General features: G+C 46.5%; 1 protein-coding gene across 1 annotated transcript; it reads left to right on the top strand.

Moving 5' to 3' along the window:
• The first annotated feature begins 5,705 nt into the window (after positions 1-5,705).
• On the top strand, positions 5,706-24,481 carry LOXL4 (lysyl oxidase like 4). Its single transcript, XM_048506899.1, has 17 exons — positions 5,706-5,793; positions 9,104-9,217; positions 9,328-9,534; positions 10,558-10,854; positions 12,364-12,548; positions 13,723-13,928; positions 17,798-17,836; positions 18,365-18,581; positions 19,088-19,271; positions 19,960-20,114; positions 20,521-20,688; positions 20,967-21,129; positions 21,486-21,729; positions 22,254-22,369; positions 22,836-22,972; positions 23,288-23,399; positions 23,536-24,481. The coding sequence occupies exons 1-17, from the start codon at positions 5,706-5,708 to the stop codon at positions 23,604-23,606; spliced, it is 2,703 nt and encodes a 900-aa protein (XP_048362856.1). The 3' UTR covers positions 23,607-24,481.
• The last annotated feature ends 1,789 nt before the right edge of the window (positions 24,482-26,270 follow it).

Genomic DNA, 26,270 nt, shown 5'->3' with positions numbered 1-26,270 from the left:
TTTACTTTAATGTGTACCCCTGAATAACTTCATTATGAATGTGAAGCTTGTGTCTGTGCAAGTGAGAAAAACTTTACCTTCTGGAGGAAAAAAAAGAGATTGTAGTGCAAACATGCATTTGTAACTGATTTGTACCCAGGTATTAACTCTCATTTTGATATTTTCTGCCTCCAAAGTTAACTTGGTATATAGCTAAACTGGGATGTAGTTATACATTCTGCATTTTTATATGCTCGATTTTATGTTTTCATTGCTTGCTCCTGAATAAGCTTTTTTCTTTGTTTACTTATTTTGCCAGTTTTATTTTTTTTAAAAAACAAACCCTCCAGCTTTCTCTAGAAAGGAAAGAATACGCAGAAAATGTAATAAAATTTACATGCAGCCACAAAGATTATTGGTGCCCTTGAAACAATAACTATTGGTTAGCATATCTTGCCTGACAGGGCTCGATTCCCCACTAGGGAAATATCCTGGGATACGCACGGTAGGCATCCCAGTTCAAGGAGGGACTCCCCATGGCTCCTGGGCCAAATTTGGCTTTGTCCCAGCCCTGCAATATCCTCCCGGAAGGTGGCGTTTTTGAGAATCCTGGGTTGAGGCCAGTATCATGGGGAATTGTCCTGTGTTATTTTCCCCGCCCTAAGTCTCAGTTCAAGCCGTCAGCCAATCCTCACAGTGGCCTGGGCATGCTCAGAATGGATGACTTAGGGTGGGCAGGAACACACCTTTTTTCAATATGTTCCTCTTGGCTACAAAGCTACGACCATGCAAAGGAAAAAATTATGCCTCCTGACGTTATATGCTTTGTGAGAATATAGCTACATAGTCATTATGGAAAAAAACAAAACAAAAAAGGGAACGCTCGTTCACGTTCCCCTCCCCAAAGCAACAACCAATCATGAACTAGCAACAAAAGAGCCACCAAGCTGATCCTGGGCTCGTGGAAAAGAGGTGGACGTCTCGATCCTGGTTCCAACTCGAGACGTCTCTGCAGACATGGCTGCGGTGGAGAGGGACAGACTGGGATCAATAGGTACTGGTATTTTATGGTCCCAGTCCAATCCTAGGATATTTCTCCCATGGGGAATCGACCAGGATTGTGGGGATAAAGGAGAGGACACTATGCTCTGAGCTCCTTAGAGGAAGGATAGGAAAAAGCATGTAACATAATATCCACAGAAGTCTCACATGCTTTCTTCTGTACTCCCATTTCTCACATGTTAATATATTATTGTATCATTGTTAATATATTGGTTTATTGATGTATTGCTATGATAGGGATTTCGTATTAATGTATTGGGTTATTGTTTTAGTGCTACTATTCTTGTTGTTTAAGTCGCCATTTGAGTATTTTGATCTAGTTCTTAATGTATTTATTATTGCTAGTATTGTTTATTCTATTATAATGTTTCTTGTTTTATTATGTTGTTATCTGCCCTGAGCCCTTCGGGGATAGGGCGGGGTATAAATTAAAACTGAAATGAAAATGAAAAAAAAAGTACTTCTTGAACAATAGCTTTAGGATGGATGCAGTTTGTATGATGAAATGACACTCCTGTGACTATTGGGACCAGATATCTTTACCTAAACATGAGATGAAGTGGTAGCAGATTATGCAAGGCACTACTCCTGTAGTGTTGGTTCACCTACTCATGTTTTTTCCATGTTATAAGCTAACCCAGAGAGGAGTCTCGGTTTGAGAAGTGAGTTGTCTCCTCTGGAATGCCCTGTATCCATGACATTTACAAATTCCCTGTAAACTAGTGTACTTTGGCCTGTCATACCAGAATGACAGGCCAGAATTGACATACCAGAATTGGTATGACTGGCGTGAAAATGAGTTGTTGTCAGATACCATGGAACAGGAGGAGTCTATCTTCTCTCCTTGTAATGCACGGGAATAACACCCTTTTCTTATGACTCACTCTACCCAGTCGTCCAGTGTGCCCAGTTCTCCTCCTATTTTGCACAGAATAGCTGCTTTGTTGGTGACAGTTTTGGGTGACAGGCAATAAATTTGAAGGGAACTCTTTCTTTGGCAGTTGCTTGCACCCTGTCATCACTTAACCAGGACAGCATGCAGTGTCAGTGCCATTGGTAGCTTCTTGGTAAATCAAGCTGGGCATCAGAAGGTATCCACAGGACTCAGCTGAACATCAAGAAACAGGGCAAGAAGATGCTCATGAAGCCCACTTCATAAGGAACAGGGCTATAACCATTCATTCAGCAAACTCTGCCCTTCCCTGTGAGGAGCTCAGAAGCACTGTGGTAGTGATGAGCTCAGGGGGTATTTGGGGTCATGTTTTTTTTTCTGGCTCCTCTTGTCGGGAACCTGTTCCTTAAGCTCTAAACAAACAGCCTGCAGCCACTGGCACAGTCCTGCTGGGCTATGACATGCTCAATACTATTTCCTGTTTACCTCTGGCCTCACAATTGGGCTGGTGGGGGACAGAGTTGCCATTAGGCCACATGCCTGACCAACAAGGCCAGAAGGAGTCCCAAGGGAACTGCTGCATTTAGCTCAGCCTAATGGAGTGGGCAGCTGTGCTGCAGGTTCTTTGCAGAATCCTAAGACCAGCCACACCCACACAAGGTTAGATTTACAAATCAAACCTGTTTATTGACTAGTACACTACACCTGCAAATAATCAAGTGAATAGGTTTGTTACTTCCAGCCTAGGAAGTTCTGGGAGATTTGGGGGCAGGGCCCATGGAGGGTGGAATTTTGGGAAATTCCCTCTGAGGTTGTCATTTTTTCCAGGCTAACAGATTTCTAGTCTGAAGATCAGTAGTAATCCTGGGAGAACTCCAGATCCCAATCAGAGGTCAGCAACCCTAAAGCATTGAAACACATCCTATTACTTCAGCCATGGGAATTCAGCATACCAACTGAGGCTGCAGGGTGATCAGCCATTCAGTGGCTACTATTCAACAGTATCAAGCAGCCAGTCCTGAGTAGGCCATGCAAATTGAATGGTATCAAGTCACCCTTTGGTTGGTGCCATGCCTGGCCATGATGAGTTCTCCTCAAAGGCCAAAATGACACTGGAAATGGTCCTACCCATCCCCTGCCTTTTTCTGACAGAAACCAAGGCTTGAAGGCTGGCAATGCTATTAGGATTGCCTAGAACCACTCCCCCTCAACTACTACTAAGAGGGCTCTCATTTCTTGAAACTGTAGGCACTGCTTCTGTTATCTGAGTGGGGTTTAACCCAACATTGTTTTAGATCTCGAATTTTTATAAGCCTGGTGCTTTTCTCAAGTTGGCAGAATGGCCTGTCTTGCCTGTTCCTTAGACTCTGAATTTAAGTATCTTCACTTTTGGCCTTGTTGAGAATAAGAGATGTTGATGGGCCGCTTTACAGCTGGAAAATTGCCCTTTTTCTCAGCTGCAACCTGGGAGACTTTTAAAAATTCCCTAACCAAATTGGGTCTGGGCTCCTTGAACCGCTAAAGCTGCAGGTGCCCCCATTACAGAATGTTGCCTGGGAAAAACAGCACCCTAAGCCCTAACATAGCTAGAGTGGAACTGAGGAGCATAATTAAAGGGCTTTGAGAAACCTTTAGGAGGAACCTCAGGACTGGGAAGATCAGAACAAAATTACGGCATCAGCAAGTTGGAAATCATTGGGTAGTACATCTGTGGCTACAGTTAGCTTAGAGATCACAAATCTGCCAATAAGAGCTGTTTTCTGTCTTCCTTTTTTGGTTTCGAGCAGAGGGTAACCATTTCCACAGCAGAAATGAATTTATGTGCACAATCTGCACTCATCATCGCATACAAATCACCCCACATTGTGTTGAGTGCTCACATGCTCATAGATCTCTTCACACACTACATCATTATTCTTTACCACTGGCAACCAGAGGATGTGGTCATTACCAGTATAACTAAACAGAGCTAAAGAAAGACTAGGCCAAATTATGGAAGACAGGGATACTTTAACTGACAAGCAGGAGATTCTGAGCCATTCTGAAAATCAGCTGCTAGAAGATGGCAGTGATTGGCAGGGAGTAGAGTTTTTGGTAGTGACCTGAGCAGTCATTCAAATCCCCTGAAACTAGTGCAAGAGTAATGAATATGGGCAAATGGTCTGACAGTTTGTTTTTCTGTTTTTAAGCAGGAATTCAATAATACACATTTGGAAACTTTTTATTATAAAGGTCCTTTAAGGACATATGTTGTCATGTTTATATTTATTTATAGATGAATATCTGAAATTACCTTATGCTGAATCAAACCCTTGGTCCATCAAGTACTGTTTACTCTGACTGGCAGTGGCTCTCCAGTCCAGTCAGATCCTTTTTACTGGAGATGCTATGGTTTGAACTGCTGGAAGTGAAGGACTTTACACTGTTACGCTGTTTCCTGCCTCAACCTACAGAGGGAGTTTTACTAGAGAGCTAGTGGTTAGATAGGGACCTAGGGATTTGACACCTTTACTCTATCATGCTGGTTCTGCCCCTTTGATGTTAGACTGATACTCTCAGGGACTTCCTTCCTTCCGGCTTCTTCCTCGACCCCTTCTCCATCTTCTTCCTACCATGCCTAGAGAGAGGATGGATGCTCCGTGCATCCATCCCCATCCAGCTAGATTAGGATAGCATAGTGACTCTATCTACCTACCTTTCTATCCAGAATGGAATTCACTAATAAATACTCTTTTTATTAGACTAGAAACTACAACTGACTCTGACTTTCTTTTGTGTAAGCTTGCCGCACATTGGGATCCATCACACACACGCACACGAGGTCAGGCTTCTGCTGTGTTCTAGTCACCCGTGCCGCTCTGCTAACTACGAATAGGGATAATCTCCAACTACCAGGAGCACTTATCCCAACATGAACCTGGGACCTTCTGCATGGTCTGCCACTGAGCCCCAGGCCCTCTGTGGGGCCCGCAGTGGGGAGCCAAAGTGGCTTGTGCAACAGTGTTGTCTCCTTCTCTACTTTGTCAGCAGTGGTGAAAAAAGAAAACTGCATGCTAGGGATAATTCAGAAAGGGATTGAAAATTTTAAAAAAATGCCAATACTGGCATACCCTTGTATATAGTTCTGATGTAGCCTTATTTGAAATGCTGCATGCAGTTCTGGTTGCCATATCTCAAAAATGACATTGCAGAGTTGCAAAAAGTCCAAAGGAGGGCCTGAGGCCATGAGAGAACTCTAGTCTAGAGGGAAGAACCGTGTGACTTACTTAATGTACATCATGTGAGATTCCAGTGCTGGCTGTTGGTTGTATGGGAGGTTTGTTTAAAGTGACTTCTTTTGTGAACTGCCTTGGCTCCTTGCTTGCAGGGGGAAAGTATGGTAAAAGCATTTAAAACAAACCAACAAATCTGACGTATACTCTTGCCATTATTATCTGTTTTCCACTTTACTGCAATTCAATTCCACCCTTCCTCCAGGAGGCTCAGAGTGTACATCGTTCTCTTCATTTCTCAGCTCCTCCATTTTATGCTCACAAGAACAAAATGAGAGAGGTTAGGCTGGAGAAGGATTGGCTGGCCACCCTGTGAGCATCATGAACCTGAAGAATTGAGCTCGGGTTCCTTCAGCCCTAGTCTGACATTTTAACCACCACACAGGCTGTATTGATCAACCAAATGGAAGAGTTGTGTGTTGACCGAATTTGTGATCAGTAACCAAATACAATAAGTATCTATGGGCCAGCCTACACATCATGAGGAAAACTAAGTGAGAATGGGAGCTGAATCCTTCTCCTGCCCAGTGGTGCTTTCCCGTTCACATTTTTCTTCCATTGTCCTCCCACCCTCCTCAGAGACCAGAGGTAAGTTCAGCTGCTCAGTCAACACAGGAATAACTGGTTGTTGTGGGTTTTCCGGGCTGTGTGGTCGTGGTCTGATAGATCTTGTTCCTAACATTTTGCCTGTATCTGTGGCTGGCATCTTCAGAGGTGTATCACAGAGAGATGCACACAAACTAAACATGCTTCTCCAACAGTGGAAGATTCCCTTCAATGAGTATGACACAAATTTCTTCAGGGCTTTCAAACCCATTGTGGGACTCAGCTCCTTTCCTTTTTCTCCTGAATAAAATATCAGAAATAGAAACAGTGTAGCTGCAGGACCAGCTCCGTAGGCCTTTTATATGCATCTGTAATATTCTCGCATATCCTTAAAGGAAATGGGTCAATTCTTGGTGGAATCATAGTCTCAGTTCTGTGATGTTTTGAAGAGAGCAGCTATGAAAAACCAGAAAATTATTTCACTGGGTGCTTCATTCTCTGCTTTCAGAGCTTGGCAACTTTTCAAACTGGCTGTAGGTTTCAACCCCCATTAAAAAGGACCCTATGGATACTGACAAAGGTTAATGCTGCTGGCTGACAGACTTAAACGCTGATCTCACTCCTAAGACTCAGGAAGAGCCATGAACTTCATTCTTTTCGCAACCATCCAACTCTGCTGTATGACTAGAGAGCTTCCCAACTGAACTAGAGAATAAAGAGACAGATTTGCTTCCTTTGTTGGAATGGTTGGGGAAAATCTGTGTTTAACTCAGAGAACCTGCATCTATACAAATTCAATGACGTAGGTATAGATTTTTAGGGGGGGGGTTCGAACAAGACCATGCCCCACCCGCCCCTGGGGGCATGGCCACAGCTCCCCAAGCCCCACCCCTGGCCTCAGTGCTTATAAAAACAGCTCTCCGAGACTAGGGATGGCAGACTCCCCTGCCCTCCCCCCCCCCCACACCGGCTGGGCTCCCAGCTGGTAGCTGGCAGTCCCTTCTCCCTCCCCTCCAGGCAGAAGTGTAGCTAGGGAAAATAGAGCCCGGTGCAAAATCTATGGGCATCTGCTGTGATGCTGGAATCCACCCCCAAACAGCATCACTTTCAATGGTGTTTAAATTAGGGAGCCCAGATTCTCCTTTTAAATCCATCTTAAAGGGAGAATCTGGGGCCCACAGTTAAAACTGTTGGAAGAAAGGGACATAGCGCTGTTTCCTGCCTCAACCTACAGAAAGGGGTTTTACTAGATAGCCAGTGACTAGACAGGGACCTAGGAATTGTCACCTTTACTCTATCATGCTGGTTCTATCCCTTTGATATTAGACTGATACTCTTAGGGACTTCCTTCCTTCTGGCTTCTTCCTCGACCCTCTCCATTTTACTTTCACCATGCCTAGGGAGAGGATGTGTCTCCTGCGCATCCATCTCCATCCAGCTAGAACAGGATAGTTAGTGAACCTATCTCTCCACCTTTCTATCCAGAATGGAGTTCACTAATAAATACTCTTTTTAATAGATTAAAAACTACAAATGACTCCGACTTTCTTTTGCGCCTAAGCTTTCCGCTGTGTTCTAGTCTCTGTGCCGCTCTGCTCGTTGTGCAAGGGAAAACACACACGAGGTGTTGTTTATCCCAACGGGTTCCAGGCCCAGGCTCCAAAAACAACAACATTGAACGTGATGCTGTTTTGGGGTGGATTATCCCCCACCCTGTAACAGCATCACTTTCAATGTTTAATCTGGGGACCTCAGATTCATCCTTTAAATCCATGCCCAAGGGGATGGATTTAAAAGGAGAATCTGGGTGGTGTCAGAAGGAGACTATCCTGATGATACCACCTAGGTTTAGTGAAGTTTGATTCAGGGGGTCCAAAGATATGGACCCTCAAAAGGGTAGCCCCATCTACTATTAGCTCCCATTGGAAACAATGGGGGATGGGGGCACCCCCTTTGGGAGGTCCATATCTTTGGACTCCCTGAACCAAACTTCACCAAACCTAGGTGGTATCATCAGGAGTGTCACCTGATGTTAGCCTGAAATGTAGGTGCCAGCCTAAAAACTGCACCCCCTGCAGGCCAATAACCTTTAAAATACAAAAAACCCACAAATGGGGGCGGAGCTTCAGACATGCAATGTGGGGGTTGAACCCAAGCAAACCCCCCCTTACCTACGTCCTTGATCAAAGTTGCTGGATGGAGGTGAATATATCATTGGAGCGGGGGGGGAGTCTCTCATTAACATCTTTAAAACCAAATCAAAAGCAGGGGTTTCTTTGGTATTAATTTTTTTTTCAGAACTTGGATGCATTTTGAAATGGCACAACCAAAATTTTGCTTCCAAGGAAGACTGTGAAACTCATTCAAGCCCACACAGGTGGTCAGTGGCAGAGGTGAAAATATGAAGTGTGTGTTTGGGGGTGGAGTAAAGAGGTTTATTTCAGGTTCTAATTTGAATTTTGATTCAAGGGCTGAGACAACCCCCCAAGGGTAGCAGAGGCAATCCCCAGCTGTTGACCACACACACTGCCTTGGAAAACTAACTGCTGACCCAACACACACACACACACACACACACACAGAGACAGACACACACACAGAGCTATTCTTATTCAATTTGGGCTTTAGTAGTTCAGAGATGTGCTGAGAGCCCCAAAAGCATGGCTCTCAGTGCACATCCGAACAGGTATCTCAGGACCTCTAAAGTTTAGCCAAGGCAGGAAACCCAGGCAGGGAAATTGACCCAACCATGTGGAATGTAATGGACATTTTTATTTGTACACCGCCCTCCCCCAAAAGGCTCAGGGCAGTGAACAAAAGCATAACAGTAACGTCAATCAGCATAATAACAACAACAATATCAGAAACATGTGCTGGCAGTATCTTCTGTGATTCTCTCCTCATCTCTGGCCGGATCCAGAGATCCCGGTGTCTTTCCTTGCAGCGTGACAGTGAGAACCCCACTCGTGAACGTTTCCCACCGTGCTGAGCTGCACCAGCGATGCTTGGTTGGGTTGCTGAATTCCCAGAAACTTTGGAGGGCCCGGGAAGCTTGCCAGGAAAGAAGTCGCCTCCTTGTTCCTTGGGCCCTTCATGGAGTGGAAGAGCGCGCGCGCACACACACACACGCACACACAACCCCATCTGGGCAGCGGTGGCGGCCACCGCCCGGCTTCCCCGCCCCGGGACTTGTCCTGCAGCCAAGGGCAGCTGCTGACATAAAAAGGCGGCGGGGGACCGGCTGGCAGGCAGAGGTGAGGACCAGAGAAGGAGGCGGCGCCGGGCTCGCTCATCCTCGCTTGCGCCGCTGCACATTACACCTCGCCCGGGTTCTCACCGCTTCGACCCACAGACGGCCCGGACCCCCCAAAGGCCCACTGGTCCACTCAGAGGCGCCCGCCTCCCTTTGGCTCAGTTTCCGACGCCCCCAAGCCTCCGGCCTCCGACCGCCCCCCGAGACTTGCGGGTGAGTAAGGAAGGCGAGCTGGCTCCAAGCCTTCGGGGCTAGCCTGCGCGATCTGCCCGCGAGGGAAGCGGGACGGGTCCTGTCCGCGGGTGAGGTCGGCTCCGTTGCAGCGGGGGGCGTGGAGCGTGGAGGAGCAGAGTTCAGGGAAGGCTTGAAAGGATCCCCCGAAGGCAGGACGGACCCGCCACCGCCAAGGCTGCCCGTCGTCCCGTCGATAGAGAACAGCACAGAGGCGCAATTTGCAAACGTCTCATTTCACCCCAGTAGGTTGGAAGGGGTTCTGCCGAAGACTGCCCGCGACCGTCCTGCACGGCTGGGTGGGTGGGTGGTTGACTGTCTGTCGATCCTTCCTTGCCTCCATCTGGCCCCAGCGCGGAAAATGCCTCCTTGAGTCCCCAGGGCTGTGGATTGAGGGAAGCTGAAGGGCCGTGGGGACAGACAAGGTTTGACAGTCAGGACGAAGTAGGGGTTAAAGGGTAGGACCAATTTATTGACGTCTTCATCTCTTTATACTGCACTCTTCTTCCCAAAGAGGATTTACAACATTGATCTTCCCTCCAACTTAACCCCACAACAACAATCCTGTACATGTTGTTTTAGGCTGAGGGAGAATTATTGGACCCAGGTCACGGAGCGCTTCCACAGCAGAGATGGGATTCCCAGATCTTGGTCTGCTACTTGCCCACTATTCCGCAGGAGTCCTGGACTTGAATCTCCACTGTGCCTGGAAGCTTGCTGGGTGACTTGGCCCAGTCACTCTCTCTCAGCCTCAAAGGGTTGTTGCCAGGAGGATCACATTGAAGAAGGGAGAAGGCTGTTTTAAAGGGAGTGGCCACCATGGCTCAGTGGTAGAGCAACTGCATGGCACGCAGAAGGTCCCAGGTTCAATCCCTGGCATCTCCAGCAAGGATCAGGGGGTGGTTGATGTGAAAGGCCACTGGCTGACACCCTGGAGAGCCCCTGTCAGTCTGAGCAGGTATCAGTGACCTTGATGGGAACAAGGTCTGATTCAGCTTCCTGTCTTCATTGGAGCAGGCAAGGGGTATAAACAAATTCAACAATTGGTATTTTATCATTATTACTACCTGAAAACACTCCTCTAAGATGTTAGGGAGTAAGGAGGTCAGTTGGTCAGGATTTAGAATTGGTGTCCTCAATTCTCCCCGGTCTGCAGTTTTCAATCTGCTCTGTAACCTTTGGGTGTACAGGACTCCAAGATAGATTATTGCCCCATGTTTTTCATCTCAAGCCTGGGTTCTTGCTTCCCTATAGAGTTCTGTTGAGCCTTCCTACCTCCCAAATCATCTATTGCTTTTTATGTGATTCCTTCTGCTTCTCAGGTGCAGCTATCCGCACTGGATCAGTGATGCTTCCTGTGGCAGGGTATCCTCTTATCCTCTTCCTCTGGGTATGTCAGGCTGTACCAAGTGGGACACAACGTCCACGCATTGAGCTGCGGCTGGTAGGACCCAGGAGCAAAGCGGGTGAGGGCCGGTTGGAAGTGTTGTACAATGGACAATGGGGCACCGTGTGCGATGATGACTTCAACATTATTACTGCAAGCGTGGCGTGTCGCGAGCTGGGCTATGAGGCGGCTGTGAACTGGGCCCACAGTGCCAAATATGGTCCAGGAACAGGTAAGAAAGGGTTGCCAAGGAACATCACAAGAAAAACGATGCTAGTTTCACTTTGAGGAAGGGCTTACCAGGTCTGATCTTCAGGGTCTGCTTTTTTAATAAAAACACTCCATGTGGGACCTTGCAGTACTAAAAAGAAGGGCTTCTATACACATGCACAGTGTATTTCCCTCACCTCCATCTAACCCCATGCATCTATAATATGGGCCAGGGCTCTGGAAGTCAGAGGTTGAGTCACACCTCTATAAACTGGCCATCGGAGGGATGACAGCAATACTAAGTGGGCAGTCAATAAACTTCTTTATATAAGGTTGTCGAAAGTCCTCACAGATCCCTTGACAAGGCTTCCCTTGGACCCTCCACACAGATCCCAGCCCCCGCCAGGAATCACAGGACTGGACACCAAGGCCCCTGGAGTAAGATGTTGTCTCCCTTGTTCCTTCCTGTTAGCAGTCTTGCCTTTATATCAAAAGGCCCCAAAGGCAAACAGTGGTGGTGGTTGTGTGTGTGCATGTGCGTGTGTGTGTTACAGAGTCCTTTGGAGATGGTGGGGGGGGGGATATAAATCCAAAGTAAATAAATAAATAAAATACCTTGCCATAGTTTCCCTTGGCAAAGGATGTCTTCAAGGTAAGTCAGTCATGCTGCCTGCAGTCTATTAGCGGGAATTTCCTCCTCGGTGATATGCATTAACTTTGTTTGGAACCAGATGCCTTGCCAATGGTAGAAAGCTTCCAACCTGGTATTTCATGGAAGGCATAGAACTTAGCTATACAAGTATGCTTGTATTCATGTCAAGGAACAGTGAAATGCTAAACCCCGCTGCTTTGCATGCATATTCAGGTCACTTTACCTCCATTGTGCCTTTTCTCTTTGATCAAATCATTCCATGGTGTCTCAAAACATCCCATGGAGGCTCAGCATGATAGCCCAAAAAGACCCCCCCCCATCTATTTTCCTTATGATGTCCAGTCACACCTGATTCTATTCCCAGGGCAGCTTCTTTGGCTGGTTTTTTTAAAAATGGCCTGATCCTATTATCATTAATTTGTGAAAGGAAATATTTCAAAAATTCTACTTATTATTTGGGTATATTTGTTATAGTCTGTCATTTTCACTGAGTCTCAAGGTGGATTACACAATGACAATCAGCAGAATTAGGCATCTAATAAGCAATGCAATTTGAACAAAGCAAAAGTATTAAATGTAACATGTAAATATAATAATGGTATTATATTTATATTAGTGGAAATAATGTACTTAGAACAATGGTGTGACTGAAGAATGGATGTAATACACATGCTCCAACTAATTTCTGATAAAAAAAAACAAATTGTGACATTCAACACCAAGTGGATTTTAAGAGCTGACTTTGTGGGGAGGCCTACGTAGAATGGTTTGCTTTCCTGAAGCAAATAGAGTAATAGGCACCTACTGGAGGTTGGGTGGGACAACAACCAGTAAAGAAGTGTTGCAAGGTGTGCTAGATCTGATTCCATGTCTCCTCAGGCCCCATTTGGCTGGATAACATGCGCTGCTCTGGCACTGAAAGTTCCCTGGCTGAATGTGAATCAAATGGCTGGGGTGTGAGTGACTGCAATCACAACGAGGACGCTGGTGTGGTGTGCATAGGCCTACATCAACGCCGACACAACTCTGCAGGCCAAAGACTTGTTCCACAGATCCAGAACCAGGTGAGAGATCATCATGGGACGGGGATGTAGCCTCATCCTCATAATGAGATTAATTTTAAATGGGACTTATTATGCCTTGGTCGATGGACCGTAGAGGTCGAAAAGGCGGTCCTTATTAGCATTTCTGATCTAAAATGGAACTGGTGTTCTATTCCAACTTCCAGGCAAAAGGATTTATAGGATTATCACTATAGAAATGATGCAGCATTATATAAAGGTATTACAACACTGACCATTTTATTTTCATTCCTTTTCCTATTAATCCTGGGCATGGAGTTGGCCTTTACCACCACTGCCACGCACTTGAGTTAACACTTTACTCAAGCTGTCCTCTATGACCCCAAGATCTCTTCAAATCTCAGCTTCAGTGAATTTAGACTCCATCAGCATATATTTAAATTTTGGATTTTTGTTCCAATTTGCATTGCCTTACACTTATCAACACTGAACATTTGCCATATTCTTGTCCACTCATCCAGTCTAGAGAAATATCCCTGTAGCTCTTCATAATCTGCCTTCATTTGCACAATCCTGAATAATTTGGTGTCATTTGCAGATTTGGATGTTACATTGCTCACCTCTGATTACAAATCATTTATGAACAAAATAGAATTGGCCCCAATACTGATCCTTACAGGACTCACTCCCATCTGTCCATGACTTTTTTTTGCTCTGCACTGCCAATTTATGTATTCAATATTATTTGCTGTAGGTTTATACAATGTGTGTATCATGCCTTTCACTATTAATTTATCTCTCACATGCAGTATTGTATCATATCGTGTAATAGCAGCTTACAATAAACCTCTTAATTTGTAACATCAGTGTCTTGCAGCCTATTTCTCCCTACTGGCATTCATATACCCACCAGGGTGTCAGAGGAGACCTCCTGTGTAAAGGAGTCTGCTTAACATGCAGATGGGTGTTTAAAGAGCCACACAGCTTCCTTTTGGTTTTGAGTGCCACATTTAAAAAAAACTACCTTCTGGAACAAGAGGACATGAGACTCACGGTTGTTTAAGCTATTTTGACTTTTCACTGCCATGCCAAACCCCATTCCAGGCCCACCCCAGGTTTCCTTCCCTGTTAAGGCTGTTTCTTGAGCTTTGCTTCCTAGTCTTCCAGCACCTGTGGATGGGTGTATTAACACACATACCTACATATTCTTGGGCAGGGTTGGAAAGTGGAAGAAGTGCGGATCAAGCCAATATCAGCCCGAGCCAAACTGAGTTCTCCCATCACAGAAGGTGCTGTAGAGGTGAAGCTCCACGGGCGCTGGCGCCAAGTCTGTGATGGCACCTGGACTCGCAACAACACTCGGGTGATCTGCGGAATGTTGGGCTTCCCCCTGGAAGGAAGAGTTGCTGCAGGATTCTACAGGTAAGAGCGGCATTTGCAGAAAGGCATCTTGCCATGACAGTGTGCGGTGGTTTCTGTGTGATGGAGCAAGCAACGTATACTTGCTGAGTAGTGAAAAGGATGGTTGCACAACTGTGCACTTGAATGTAATTCTAGAAGAGCATTGGATGTACCTGTATGCTTTGCACCTGCATGCTGAGTAGTGGAATGTATTTATATCCTAAGGATCACTGTCCATGGATGGATCCAAGTGGCCCAGAACATTCTTTCTCTATGGGCCAACCCACATGTGATAACTAGTCCCTATTGTGAATTTTCACTGCATAAAGTAGAAGTGAAGAGAGGCCATGGAAGCAGGGTTTGGGAATGAGAGATGAGAGATGACTTCTCCCCTCCTACATCATGTCTCTGACCAGAAAACTCTCCTTGCCCTTCCAGTTACTTAAAGTCCTCGTAGGGAAAAGACAGTCAGTGTGTGGGTATCTACCTTCTTTTTCATTATTGTCCTAAAGCTGGTGGGAGGGGCATTTTCAGTTGAGCAAATGGTATGTCAGAGAAGAGCTATTCTACTTTTTCACAGTACTGTGGTACAATCCATATTCTTGCCCTGTCCCACCTCGTCCCAAGTCTGCTTTGTGTATTAAAATACACTTCTGAGAATCTGATCACAGGGCTGTACTGCCACGTGACCTTTGGCCCCATGACTGATCTTGCTGCCAGACTCGTTTTTATTTTTCATGAGAAGCCAGTCCAATCCATGCAGCTCTTGTAAGAGCTCCTCCTGCCCACTCCCATTCTGGCAGCCCTGCATGCCCCTGTTTGCTCCTGTCCCTCTCCCCCACCCACCTCCCATTCTCTCTCTAAATACAGCCCTGCAATGAGCAGGTGTGGGTGCCAGGGCCATCTCACCATCAGGATCAGCCAAACCGCAGCGGGGTAATTACAGAGAAGACTGGGTGACTGGTCCAGGCAGCTTCCAGGGAGAAGCAGAACCTGCTGTTTCTGGCTCTGGGCCTCCGTCCTGTGGGATCTGCACTCAGGCATCAACCCCTAGCCTAGAGCCACATATTTCTTGCCGCTCAAGTGAGGCAGGGACAGAGTGAGAGCTATCCTCCCTGACCTCATGTGGACTGTGACTGAGCTAATGAGGCCGGCCCATCTGCATGCTGGCACTCATCCCATCCTACCGGAAGACCAGGTTGCTAGCTTTATTTATTTACTTTATGTCTACGCCACTGTTCTCCACAATGGGGACACAAAGCAGCTTACATTGTTCTCCCCTCCTCCATTTTATCTTCCTCACAACCCTCAGTCTCCCGGATTTTAGTCTGACATGCTAATCATGACAACTTCCTTATTTGTTTGTTTGTTTTATTAGATATTTATACTGCCCTCCCCTGCCAGGCTCAGTGGCCAGCTTATAGCTCCAGTGCTTAAAGCATTTCAGGGGAAAGTCATTCCTCATCTCCTCTAAGGAGTGGAAATTTGGGGCTGGAACATGATGAAGTCCCTTGATAAGTTAGAAGTTATTCAAAATTCTTCCTTCAGAAAAATCTTAAGACTGTCCCAGGGTACCCTGGCTGCTTGTTTAAGAACTGAAGTAGGGCTATCTTCAATTACTTTGAGGGTTCATCTGAAACTGTTGAAATATTACATTAAGTTAATCAACTTATCTAGCTGTCATTTGGTCAAACTGTGTTATCAGTTATAAGGATGGGAACTATTGGTTGGTTCTGATAGCTCCCATTTTGCAGTTGTATGACTTGCCCACTTTAGAAGAAGAAAAAGTCTTGGAACTTTTGCAAAATCTGAGCACAAGTCTTTAAGAAGGATGCAGAAGGTGATATAATTTTGATCAAGCAATCTAAATATTCTATGTGGTATCCTAGATTTAAGTGTAATAGATCCTGTTCTAGATACCTAATGGATCTGGTTCATCCTATCCTAAGGATTATCCCACCATTTACTAGTGCCAGATTATCCTATCCTTTACGAGTGCCAGGTTCCAGTCTTTTCCCTCTGCATATCTACAGGACAGGTTCAGTAAGACCCTGCCAGATTCCCGCTTGTGCCCATGTGGAACTAATCAGGTTGAGGACTTAGTACACTGTCTATAGTATTATCCATTGTATGCTGGTGTTCATTCTAAGGTGAACTATGTGCTCCCAAGATGGTAACCGTTTCTGCCTCAACCATATGCCTGGTGGAATAGCTCCTTAACAGCTAACCCCCAGGTGTGTCCATCATACTGCAACGAGTTTTGGGTGGGTGCACCTAAGTAATATAAACCAATTCACTCTGCATGTAAGGCTAACTCTCTTGTTACAAAAAGCAAGGTATGTTTCTTTAAATGTTTTATATTGTTCAAAATTCATAAATATACAATAGTACAGATTCCCTGACAGACTTTGACAAACAAAAATCAGCTATCCAGCTTTATATTCTAATCTTGAGAATCAGATTTGATTCCCCACTCTTTCTCCTGAGTGGCTGAGGTTTATCTGGTGAACCAGATGTGTTTTCGCACTCCTACATTCCTCCTGGGTGACCTTGGGCTAGTCACAGTCTTTGGAACTTTCTCAGCCACACCTGCCTCACAATGTGTCTGTTGTGGGGAGAGGAAGGGAAAGGAGCTTATAAGTCATCTTGAGTCTCCTTACAGGAGAGGAAGGTGGGGTATAAATCCAAACTACTACTACTACTACCACTCTTTTTCTATATTTAAAGTACAACTTTTCTAACAAGTATAAACTAACAAATCAGCTATTTAGCTTTGTATCTAACAAGCATAAACTAACGCAACTCAGCTATGCAGCTTTGTATTTAAACTCAAAAGCAGCAAACTGCTGACACAATTGTGACTGTGTCACTTAAAACTTTTCTAAAATACACCTTCACAATATAATCTTTATGCAGTCTAACCAAACTCCAGTAAGTTTGGTCTTGGAAATCCTTCAGCTTGGCCCAATTAAATGTCAAAGAATATCATTAGAATAGAGAATCATATGCAACATTCCAATAATATATATATTTAAAGTTGGGTCATTACTCACTTGCAATGCAGCTTATAAGCCTCTCAAGAAGTTCTATATTAACAATATTTAACTCCTGCTCTCCTGCAATCATAAGTCTCTGAAGATCAGACTATGGGGGTAGACGCAATGGTACCACATTCCCTCTGAGCCCTTTCCCCTCCCTAAACTCCACGTTCCCCAGGGACTGTACTTGCTGGGCACTTCAAACAGTTCCTCCAAAAATTTTAATGGCTGTAGATTAGCTTATGGGCACATCAGAAGATTCTGAAGAGCACAGTTCTGGGTGGGGCACGTGGGCATTAGAGTGCTTTGGAACAGTATCTTGAACCACTTGCTGTGAGTAGTATTGTCATGTCCCCCAGAGGAAAAAAGTGGGCACCCAGGAGTGCTATTGCATCACTGTATAAGTTAACCTATCAAAATAAATGTTCCAAATTCATTATCAGCTTAAAAGTTTCTGAATCAAAATGCCCCTTTAGGTCTAAACCAGCTCAGTGGCAATGAGGGTCGCCAGCTATGGGTTGGGGAAAAAGTGGAGAATTTGAGGCAGAGCCTTAGGAGGGTGAGGTTTGGGGAGGGGATGGAGTCCAATGAGGTATAATGCCATAGAGTTCACTCTCCAAAGTGGCCGTTTTCTCCAGACATTTTCTCCAAAGTGGCCATCTTCTCTGTTGCCTTGAGATCAGTTATAATCCCAAGAGCTCTCCAGCCACCAGCTGGAGGATGGCAACCCTAGTCAGACACCACAAGGCACTCTGAGCCCTGATATTTTACCTTCTCACTTCCAGTCTTCTGATATTTGACCTTTGCCCTGATATTTGACCTACCATTCTTCTTGGCCTCCTACCCTTTCAGGAAACTCTGGAACCAGAAGCTGAAAGATCCAAGGTCCAGGTGAGTAGTTGACTGACTTTGTACTTCTATCTTGCAACATTCAGAAGCTGAATGGGCACCTTCCCTGCAGGGAATCCAGACTAGAAGCTACTGCTAGGGATGGGGGAGGGTCCACTGGACTAGAGGGGAAGGGTCTGATATAGGGTTGTGCATTCTGGGTTGGGAAATATCTGAAGTTTTTGAGGATGGAGCCTGGGGAAGGCAGGGTTTGGGGAGGGGTGGGACAGGGACCACAGACAGGTAAAATGCCATGGAGTCTTCAGTCCAAAGCGTTTTTATCTTGGTAGTCTGGAGATCAGTTGTAATTCCAGGAAGACTCCAGGCCCCACCTGCAAGTTGGCAACCCAGATCTGATGTATGCCAAAAGGGAGGTATAAGCAATAGAGATTCATTTATTGTCCCCTTCAGTTGGCCAACATCATGCTTTCTCCCAGTGGATTTCAGCAATAAATTCTCCAAATTCCAGAGCAGAATGCTGCCACCACCACCATCACCCCCAGCCCATGAACGCCTCTCCTTGTTTTGCAGGTTAAGGAGTCTGATCTTGAAGAATACATTCTGGATCCATCGGATCAACTGCCGGGGCACAGAAGCTCATCTGGGAGAATGCAAGCTGCACGTGGGCCCGAAGGCTCAACACCAGTCTGCATGCTCCCATGGCATGCATACCTTGATCAGCTGTACACCAGGCCCTGAATTTCAGCCTAAGAAAGCCAGGGTTCCTGACCCAACCCAGCCCAAAAAGGTAAATATATACCTTGATTCAGTCTAAGGCAGCTCTGTAGGTACTTTTCCACATTTCCCAGGATGCGTGGGACCCTAGCTCCACCACTTGTCTGGAATTAGGGTTCCATGCTTCCTGGGAAGTATGGCAAAAGTACCTATGGAGCTGCCTTAGACTGAATCAAGTCATTGATCCACCTAGATCAGCTTTATCACCTCTGACTAAGTCAACAGCTGTCCAGGATCTCAGTAGAGGAATCTCTGTTCCAATGCCTCTTTCACACTGGAACTTCCTGTTTGCAAAACCTGCGCTATAGATGGTCCTGCCTCCATCTTGAGGACTGAAGCACTGGCTGAGCTGAGAAATCCCATATCTGCCAGGTGTGGCACTGTTGGGGCAAAGACATTTTCCCTGTGCCTGCCACCTTTGGGGGATGTTAGGTCTACCACGGTCATCTAGATACATACATGTGCCTCCAGAATGCCTTCTTCCCTTGGCATGAATCTGTCTCTTCTTCACCTATGCAGCAATCCCTGGTGCGCCTCCGTGCAGGTGCACAAGTGGGTGAAGGGCGTGTTGAAGTGCTGCTGAACGGCCAGTGGGGCACCGTCTGTGACGATGGCTGGGACCTGACTGCTGCCAGTGTGGTATGTCGACAGTTGGGATATGGAACAGCACAAGAAGCGCTTCCTGGGGCCCAGCTGGGCCAGGGTGAGTGGAGCAGGAGACTCGGGAGGAGGGATTATGAGGAAAGCAGGAATTTGGAACTTGACTGATTGTCATCTGAGGAACAGTTATAGAAAAGGCTACCTACTCTTGGCAGGAAGCACTACTGGGGAACCTTGCAAAATGCTGCAGGGAATCATCCACTCAATGAATGTGGAAGATTCATTACCAGTTTTCATGCATATTTTAATTGCAGCCTTGGTGGGTGGGAGAAGGACAGCCTTTCCTGCTGTTGGTTTTCCTAACCTGAAGTGATTCCCTAGAGCTGCTATTACCCATTTGGAAAAATATGCAGGCAATCTGCTTCCTCTGCCAGCAAACAGCAGCGCCCCCCCCCCCCCGCCCCTGTCCAATTCTCCCATGCACTCAGAGGGGATGTTTTGTTCCCATGGATAAAATATTCAGTGTAGATCCATTTCACAACTCTTTCAGAGTGTTATCTTATTTACATCAGAGATTGAATATCTTTCAGTGGGAAGTATGAATGCGGGGCAGGAAAAGATAAAACAAAGGGAATCATGGGATGGTTGTAGAATGGGAAAGTTGGCAGAGGCAACCCAAACTGATGTTAGGATAGGGCCAGACCAGTAGTGGTGGGTGGAGGAAAGAGGGAGAGACAAGGGATATCTGCTGACTGCCTGTCTTTCCACATTAAAAGTAATTCTTATTACAGGTTTGGGTCCCATCCACCTAACTAGAGTGAAATGTAGGGGCTACGAGAGTTCACTGCTAGAGTGCAGCTTCCAAGAAGCAATGCAGAGTGGGTGCCAGCATGAAGCTGACGCTGCTGTCCGCTGTAATGTACCCCAAACAGCTGCCCGTCAGCAGGTGAGATCCAGTACCTCAATCACACAGCACTCAAGGAATGTGATGAGTAATGCAAAGAGAGGTCTAGAGGTTTTTCTGCTGGACCCAGGTAAGGGAAGAGTACCTGAGAAAGCACCACTCGGTGGTGAACTGGAGTGTTGGACTGAATAGAAGACTGCTGAGACCCTGGATCCTCAAAGCTATGGGTGTATTCAAAGGGTGTTTGGCAGACAGTGAAGAAAAACTTCTGTCAAATGTTCTCAAACAGCACACCCCAGGGCTGACTTCTGATTCCTTGTAGAGCTTGAAGCCTTGTTTCTAAAAACCTGTGTAGTGTTACTGTTGCTTTGAGCAGAGATGTTGTATATTCCTTTCATACCACATTGTTGTTTGCTCTGCCCAATTAAGTCATATCACCAAATTTCAGATACGTCTGGCTGGTGGTCGTAGCCCAGAAGAAGGCGTAGTGGAAGTCTTAGTTCTGTGGGGAAGGACCTCACGCTGGGGTGCCGTGTGTGGGGCACACTGGGGACTCAAGGAGGCCATGGTTGTGTGCCGCCAACTGGGGCTTGGCTTCGCTAGTCATGCTCTCCAGGTGAGTGCTTGCCTAAAATGATTCTGGCTCTTGATTGTGCCTTGAAAATTCAGCAAATAGAAGTGTGATTGGTTTACCCAGTCATAGAGGTGGGACAACGATAGGGCCTTTCTGTCCAAGGATTGAGAGTTGGATGGGGCTGGATAGCGGTTTGAAGGAAAGCATTGCAACTCTGATGTGGACTTAATAAGTCGGTGCTTAAGGTCTGGGTAGCAGGGACTTGTTGGAAGCTCTTTGTGCATTTCTGTACCACTCAGTTTCTTTTGTTCTCTTTGCAGGAGACGTGGTATTGGCAGGGCAATTCCGATGCTGCTGAAGTGCTGCTGAGTGGCGTGCGCTGCAAAGGCACCGAACTCTCCATCCTGCAGTGTCAGCACCATGGGCCTGTGCACTGCCCAAATGGAGGGGGGCGCTTTGCTGCAGGAGTTACCTGCACTAGCAGTGAGTGGAAATACACCTGCACAGGCATGCTAAGGACTGGCACACATGGATAGGGCAATTATCTAGGGTGGGCAGGTAGCAACCAAACGAAGCAGGAGTTTGCATTATGCTATGTCAAGGTATGGTGAACTTGTGCAAAGTAGTGCAGACTGAGTTCAAAGCTTTAGGTCAACATGGAAGCGCTTTGTGAGGGGATGAGTGAGGTTCCATTAGGCATGACTGATTCATCAGCATGCAAAGCTTCTTCTACCATACACATACACACCCACAACATTTGGGCAGGCTTGCATTGCTTGGGTGGAAGTGGTGAGGTGTAGCATCCTTTAGATAACCTTGCACTCTGTTTCTTTCTCCAGGTGCCCCAGATCTGGTGATGAATGCCCAGGTGGTACAGGAGACAGCTTATCTAGAGGACCGCCCACTGGACATGCTGTATTGTGCTCACGAGGAAGGCTGCCTTTCTGCTTCTGCAAATCACATGAACTGGCCCTATGGCCATCGCCGCCTGCTGCGCTTCTCCTCACAGATCCACAACCTAGGCCGCGCTGACTTCCTGCCAAAAACTGGGCGCCACGCATGGATCTGGCATGAGTGCCACAGGTAGGGGATGCTTTTCTTAAATAGCCTGACCAGTGTTCCTAGTGCCATAAATATTTGAGGAACGCAGATGCCCTCTGCTGCACGTGCCCATTTTGGAACAGAAAGCTGGATGCCAGCAACCTGTTGTTAAGTTTCTTTTCCCTGCCTAGGTTTATTTACAAGTTGTGGTCCAGACTGCCTGCTGCCCCCACCACACTGTCCCAGTCCCAGCTGCTTCCTCTGCTTGTGAGAAGAAGCTCACATGGCCCAAGAATTAGCATCCCACCCTAGCAAATTCCTTTGTGGTAGCAGCTCAGTTTGCAACAGCAGCAGGGAAAATAGCAGCATTCACAACAGGGTTGTCATTATGGGTGAGCTTCAGCGCAAAGCTATAATAGTAACTGACGGCCCCGCCTAGCCTATCCGCCCTATGGATTTCTTCTCCACTCACTTCCCATCAAAAGGGATCACAAATCTGGCTGCTTTTCAGTCCACTTCTTCCCAGTTTTTTGCATTTCTGTCTCTGATTCCCATTCTTTCCACAGACACTACCACAGTATTGAGGTTTTCACCTACTATGACTTGTTGACACTTAATGGCTCCAAGGTGGCCGAAGGGCACAAGGCCAGCTTCTGTCTGGAGGACACCAACTGCCCAGATGGTAAGGGAGCAGCAACAAACAAGTTATTTAATTTATGTCACCCTTCCATCCAATCAAGGTCCCCAAGTTAGACGTTTATACCCCCTGGGAACCAAAGCCATTACAATATCTCTTTTCCCTCCATTTCTTCCTTGCAACAATTATGCTAGAATGACTAGGTGACTTCGTCACCTAGTAAGCTTCATGGCTGAGTGAGGATGCAAACCTGGGTTTTTCAGATCCCCTTTTGCTGCTATAATCACTACACCATGCCGGCTCCAACTACAGACTAGAATCTGTCTGGCATTGCTTCTGCCCTATTTTCATTCTTGACTACCTCCTTTTCTGCCAGCGCTCCAACGGGGCAGCAACGTAGCAACCCCTGGAAGCAGAGGAAGGAACCCTAAGAGGGAGGGGGAGGGTCAGGCCGATTCCTTGGCATCTGCTTTCCTCACAGCTCTGCACTGGTGTTATACTCTTTGTACAGGACTGCAGCGGCGTTTTGCCTGTGCTAACTTTGGAGAGCAAGGTGTCAGTGCAGGTTGCTGGGACACATACAGGCATGACATTGACTGTCAGTGGGTGGACATCACTGATGTGGCACCTGGAAGCTACACATTTCAGGTAAGACTGGGTAGGAGGGCTGCCTGGCTAGGCCTGGAGGCAGAGCCCTCCTCTCTCCAGGGGGCTTTCCTGCCAGTGGAGACCCTATGGCAATCAGGCACCATTGCTGAGGCCTGCCTGGGACATCTGTTTGCAATGGATGCTGCAGGCTGAAAGGGACTGATGCTACTTTATTGTGCTGTTGGCTTCCACAGAGGCTAGAATGAAGGATATAGTTCAGTCTGGAACTGAAAGGGGTGTCAAATGTTTCTCTCCCAGAGTCTCCTTGACTAGACACACAGTAACTCCTCTCCCTACTTACTTCTTCTCCACCAGGTGGTAGTGAATCCCAAGCATGAGGTAGCAGAATCAGATTTCTCCAACAATGTCCTTCGCTGCCAGTGTCAGTATGATGGACACCGTATATGGCTGCATGGATGCCATACAGGTGAGAAAACAAAGAGGAGCCTGGATTTAGGAACTGTGGTCTGCAGTCATTTCCCTGCACTGCAGAACAAGTAATGCCGGTGCCAGCTGAGTTACTAACCCAGAACCTCGTTCTTTGTTCTTCAATCTCTCTGCAGGTGATGCATATGGTGCCAGTGTAGAATGGGATGAGGAGGCACAGCACAGACTGACCAGCAACCTTGTCTGAGGCAGATGGTCCCCAAGGACTTAGGGTTCTTGCAGGGCCTTGGGCCCAGATTTACTCACAGCAGCCCAACAATGGAAATAGCTGACACTGGCTATAGGAGAACTATAGTAGGATGAAAGGTTAGCTGTTGGCCTCTCTTTATCAGCATCCCACCTTCTGGTTCGGGGTAACGTCCAGCAATAACATTCAAGGCCAAACGTCCCTGCTATGCCTGTTGCCTCTTTGTCTGCTTGCTTAAGCCCAACCAGCTCTTTAAAAAAATTAATTTTAATTTATTGAGGTTGGCAGCCATGGACAGATATGAGGCTGAAATGAGGGGGAGGGCTATAGTATTCCCAAGGCCCAGGCAACGGAGTAGCTTGACTATGAAGAGGTACCATCCTCTTGCTTCTCGAGCAGAAGGGGTGGGTCACAGAAGACCATCCCAGAAAAAACTACCTCAACCTGCCCCTTGTGCTGGGGAACTGGATCTCAGGACCATGGTTCAACTCGAGTCCCATTTTATTCCACCCAGCATCCCCCAATGCTCTTAGGTTAAGGACCTCATCACTGGTACAGAAAACTCACCTTCCTGTTATGAGGGAATCCAAGAAATCAGCTTTATGCTTGATCATCATCCAAGGCAAAGGATACAGGAATAGCTTGTCTACGTTGTTGAGTCACATGGTTTCTATAGGCCTCAGGGCCAAATATTATCTGTGGAGCTATTTGAAGTATAATGAACTGTGAACAAAAATTATATAGAGTGAAGCCCCACACAGAGGGGTCAGTTGCTCCCCTCAGGGAGGGGTCATCCTTCACCAGCAGAAAGCAAAGCAAAGCAAAAAGTGTTGCCTCCTTCCACATTTCATTGAGTCGATCCTGTCAATAAAGACTTTTTGAACCAAGCTCTGTTGCTTACAAAGTTGAATGGGAGTGTGAAGAAACACAAGTGTGGGGAAAGGAGCCCTACTGCGCTTGCTTCTCTTTGTCACGACACCCTTTCTGTGAGGAAAAGCAGCAAATCAAGCAGAGCAGACTGAATGAAAAACCTACTTCTGAGAGTAAAAATAGATGCACAGTGTCCCAGGAATAGTAGGAGATACAATTCAAGCTCTGTCTGAGGCACTCGGCCCTTCTTTTGCATGGCCCAGCAAGGACTTAGTGGCTCAACAGAGCAGCTAGTGAATATAGAAGTGCACGCAGCCTCCTGAAAAACATGTGTAAGAGTGGCAGAGTGGGCTACAGGGGCAACCTTAGCACAATGCAAATGGAAGTCAGGGAAAGCAGGGTCTGCTCCAGTACATGCCACTGCAGAGCTCCCTTCATCAACAGCAAAGTCTGGATAAATGGCAGACAGCAGTAGTTTGCAATCCATCAGGCATTGGGCATTGAGGAGGGGGGTAGCCCCCGGGCAGTGTCAAGGAATGAAGAGGTATGGGCGGCAGTGATTTATGCCTGCCTGCAGCAAGAGTCAAGACCCTGCGGCCTTATCGATCCCCAGTACTGCTGTGGAGCTGCTCCAGGACCACAGTTTCCCCCGTACCTGCCCTGCGGTCCTTTGCCATGTTGCTGAATTCCATGGGCATGTCTTCCTCTCCACAAAACAAATCAATTCACATCTAAAACTCTGCTGACGTGATGAGTCAGTTCCAAAGTCAGCCAGTTTTTGAAATTCACTTCGGCCCGGGAACCCCCAGCAAAAGCCACAAAAAACATCTACTTCAAATGCCACAGTGAATGGGATGGGATGGAATGGGGATGGCGGTGGTAGAAATGGCCAGATAAGGCCCTAAGATATCTAGATGAGCTCCCACAAGGACACCCACAGGAAGATGTAAAATACAGAAAGGTGCTAAGAAGAGATGTATTTGTGTGCAACACATTGCAGAAATGCTTCCTAAAAACCCTTACTGAGGCTTTCTTCCTGCAACTGTAGAGTCAGATCTGTGATCCACAGTGGATATCCTTGGGCCTGCTGGTGCTTACTCCCAGCCTATTGTGACCTTTCTCCATCTCATTATGTCACTGACAAACACAGAAAGGAGAGACTCCACTGGCTGAGTGATTTGCCGACTGTCAGCCTCCTGTGAATTATTTTCATATTGCTAGCACATCCATGCAACTCTAGATTGCAGGAGAAGATCTGAAGTAGTTGGAAGCCTTTTAAGAGAGGCTTGTTTTCCACTGTACTTCTCATTAGAAAAGTACAATGTTCCCCTGAACACAGCTTGAAAACAACTCCATTAGCTTTTTCATCTAGCAAAACCTGCCAATAAGTATTCGGTAGAGATGTGATTCACATATTAACTAATAGAAGCTGGAACCGAATTCCATTTTTTCTTTAATAAATAATATTCATATCCAACTGTTAAAATTTCCAAAGTTGATCATCTTCCCAAGTGGACAATTCTGGCATCTCACAATCTGCCTTTCATTCTAGCATGCTGGAAATGGGAGGATAGTAAGTGGAGAAAGAAGAAGAGTTGGGTTTATATCCCCCCTTTTTCCTCCTGCAAGGAGACTCAAAGGGGCTTACAATCTCCTTTCCCTTCCCCCCTCACAACAAACACCCTGTGAGGTAGGTGGGGCTGAGAGAGCTCAGAAGAACTGTAACTAGCCCAAGGTCACTCAGCTGGGATGTGTTGGAGTGTACAGGCTAATATGAATTCCCCAGGTAAGCCT

The sequence above is a fragment of the Sphaerodactylus townsendi genome, linkage group LG08, assembly GCF_021028975.2.
Source record: "Sphaerodactylus townsendi isolate TG3544 linkage group LG08, MPM_Stown_v2.3, whole genome shotgun sequence".
In the NCBI taxonomy this organism is placed as follows: domain Eukaryota; kingdom Metazoa; phylum Chordata; class Lepidosauria; order Squamata; family Sphaerodactylidae; genus Sphaerodactylus; species Sphaerodactylus townsendi.
Note: the sequence above shows the minus strand (reverse complement) of the source record. Positions and strands in the feature narration are given on the sequence as shown.

Coding starts and splice junctions, on each gene's coding strand:
- LOXL4 (XM_048506899.1), top strand. CDS start 5,706: ATGGGAGCTGAATCCTTCTCCTGCCCAGTGGTGCTTTCCCGTTCACAT. Junction 9,218..9,327: donor CCGCCCCCCGAGACTTGCGG/GTGAGTAAGGAA, acceptor GCTCCGTTGCAG/CGGGGGGCGTGGAGCGTGGA. Junction 23,400..23,535: donor GCTGCATGGATGCCATACAG/GTGAGAAAACAA, acceptor ATCTCTCTGCAG/GTGATGCATATGGTGCCAGT.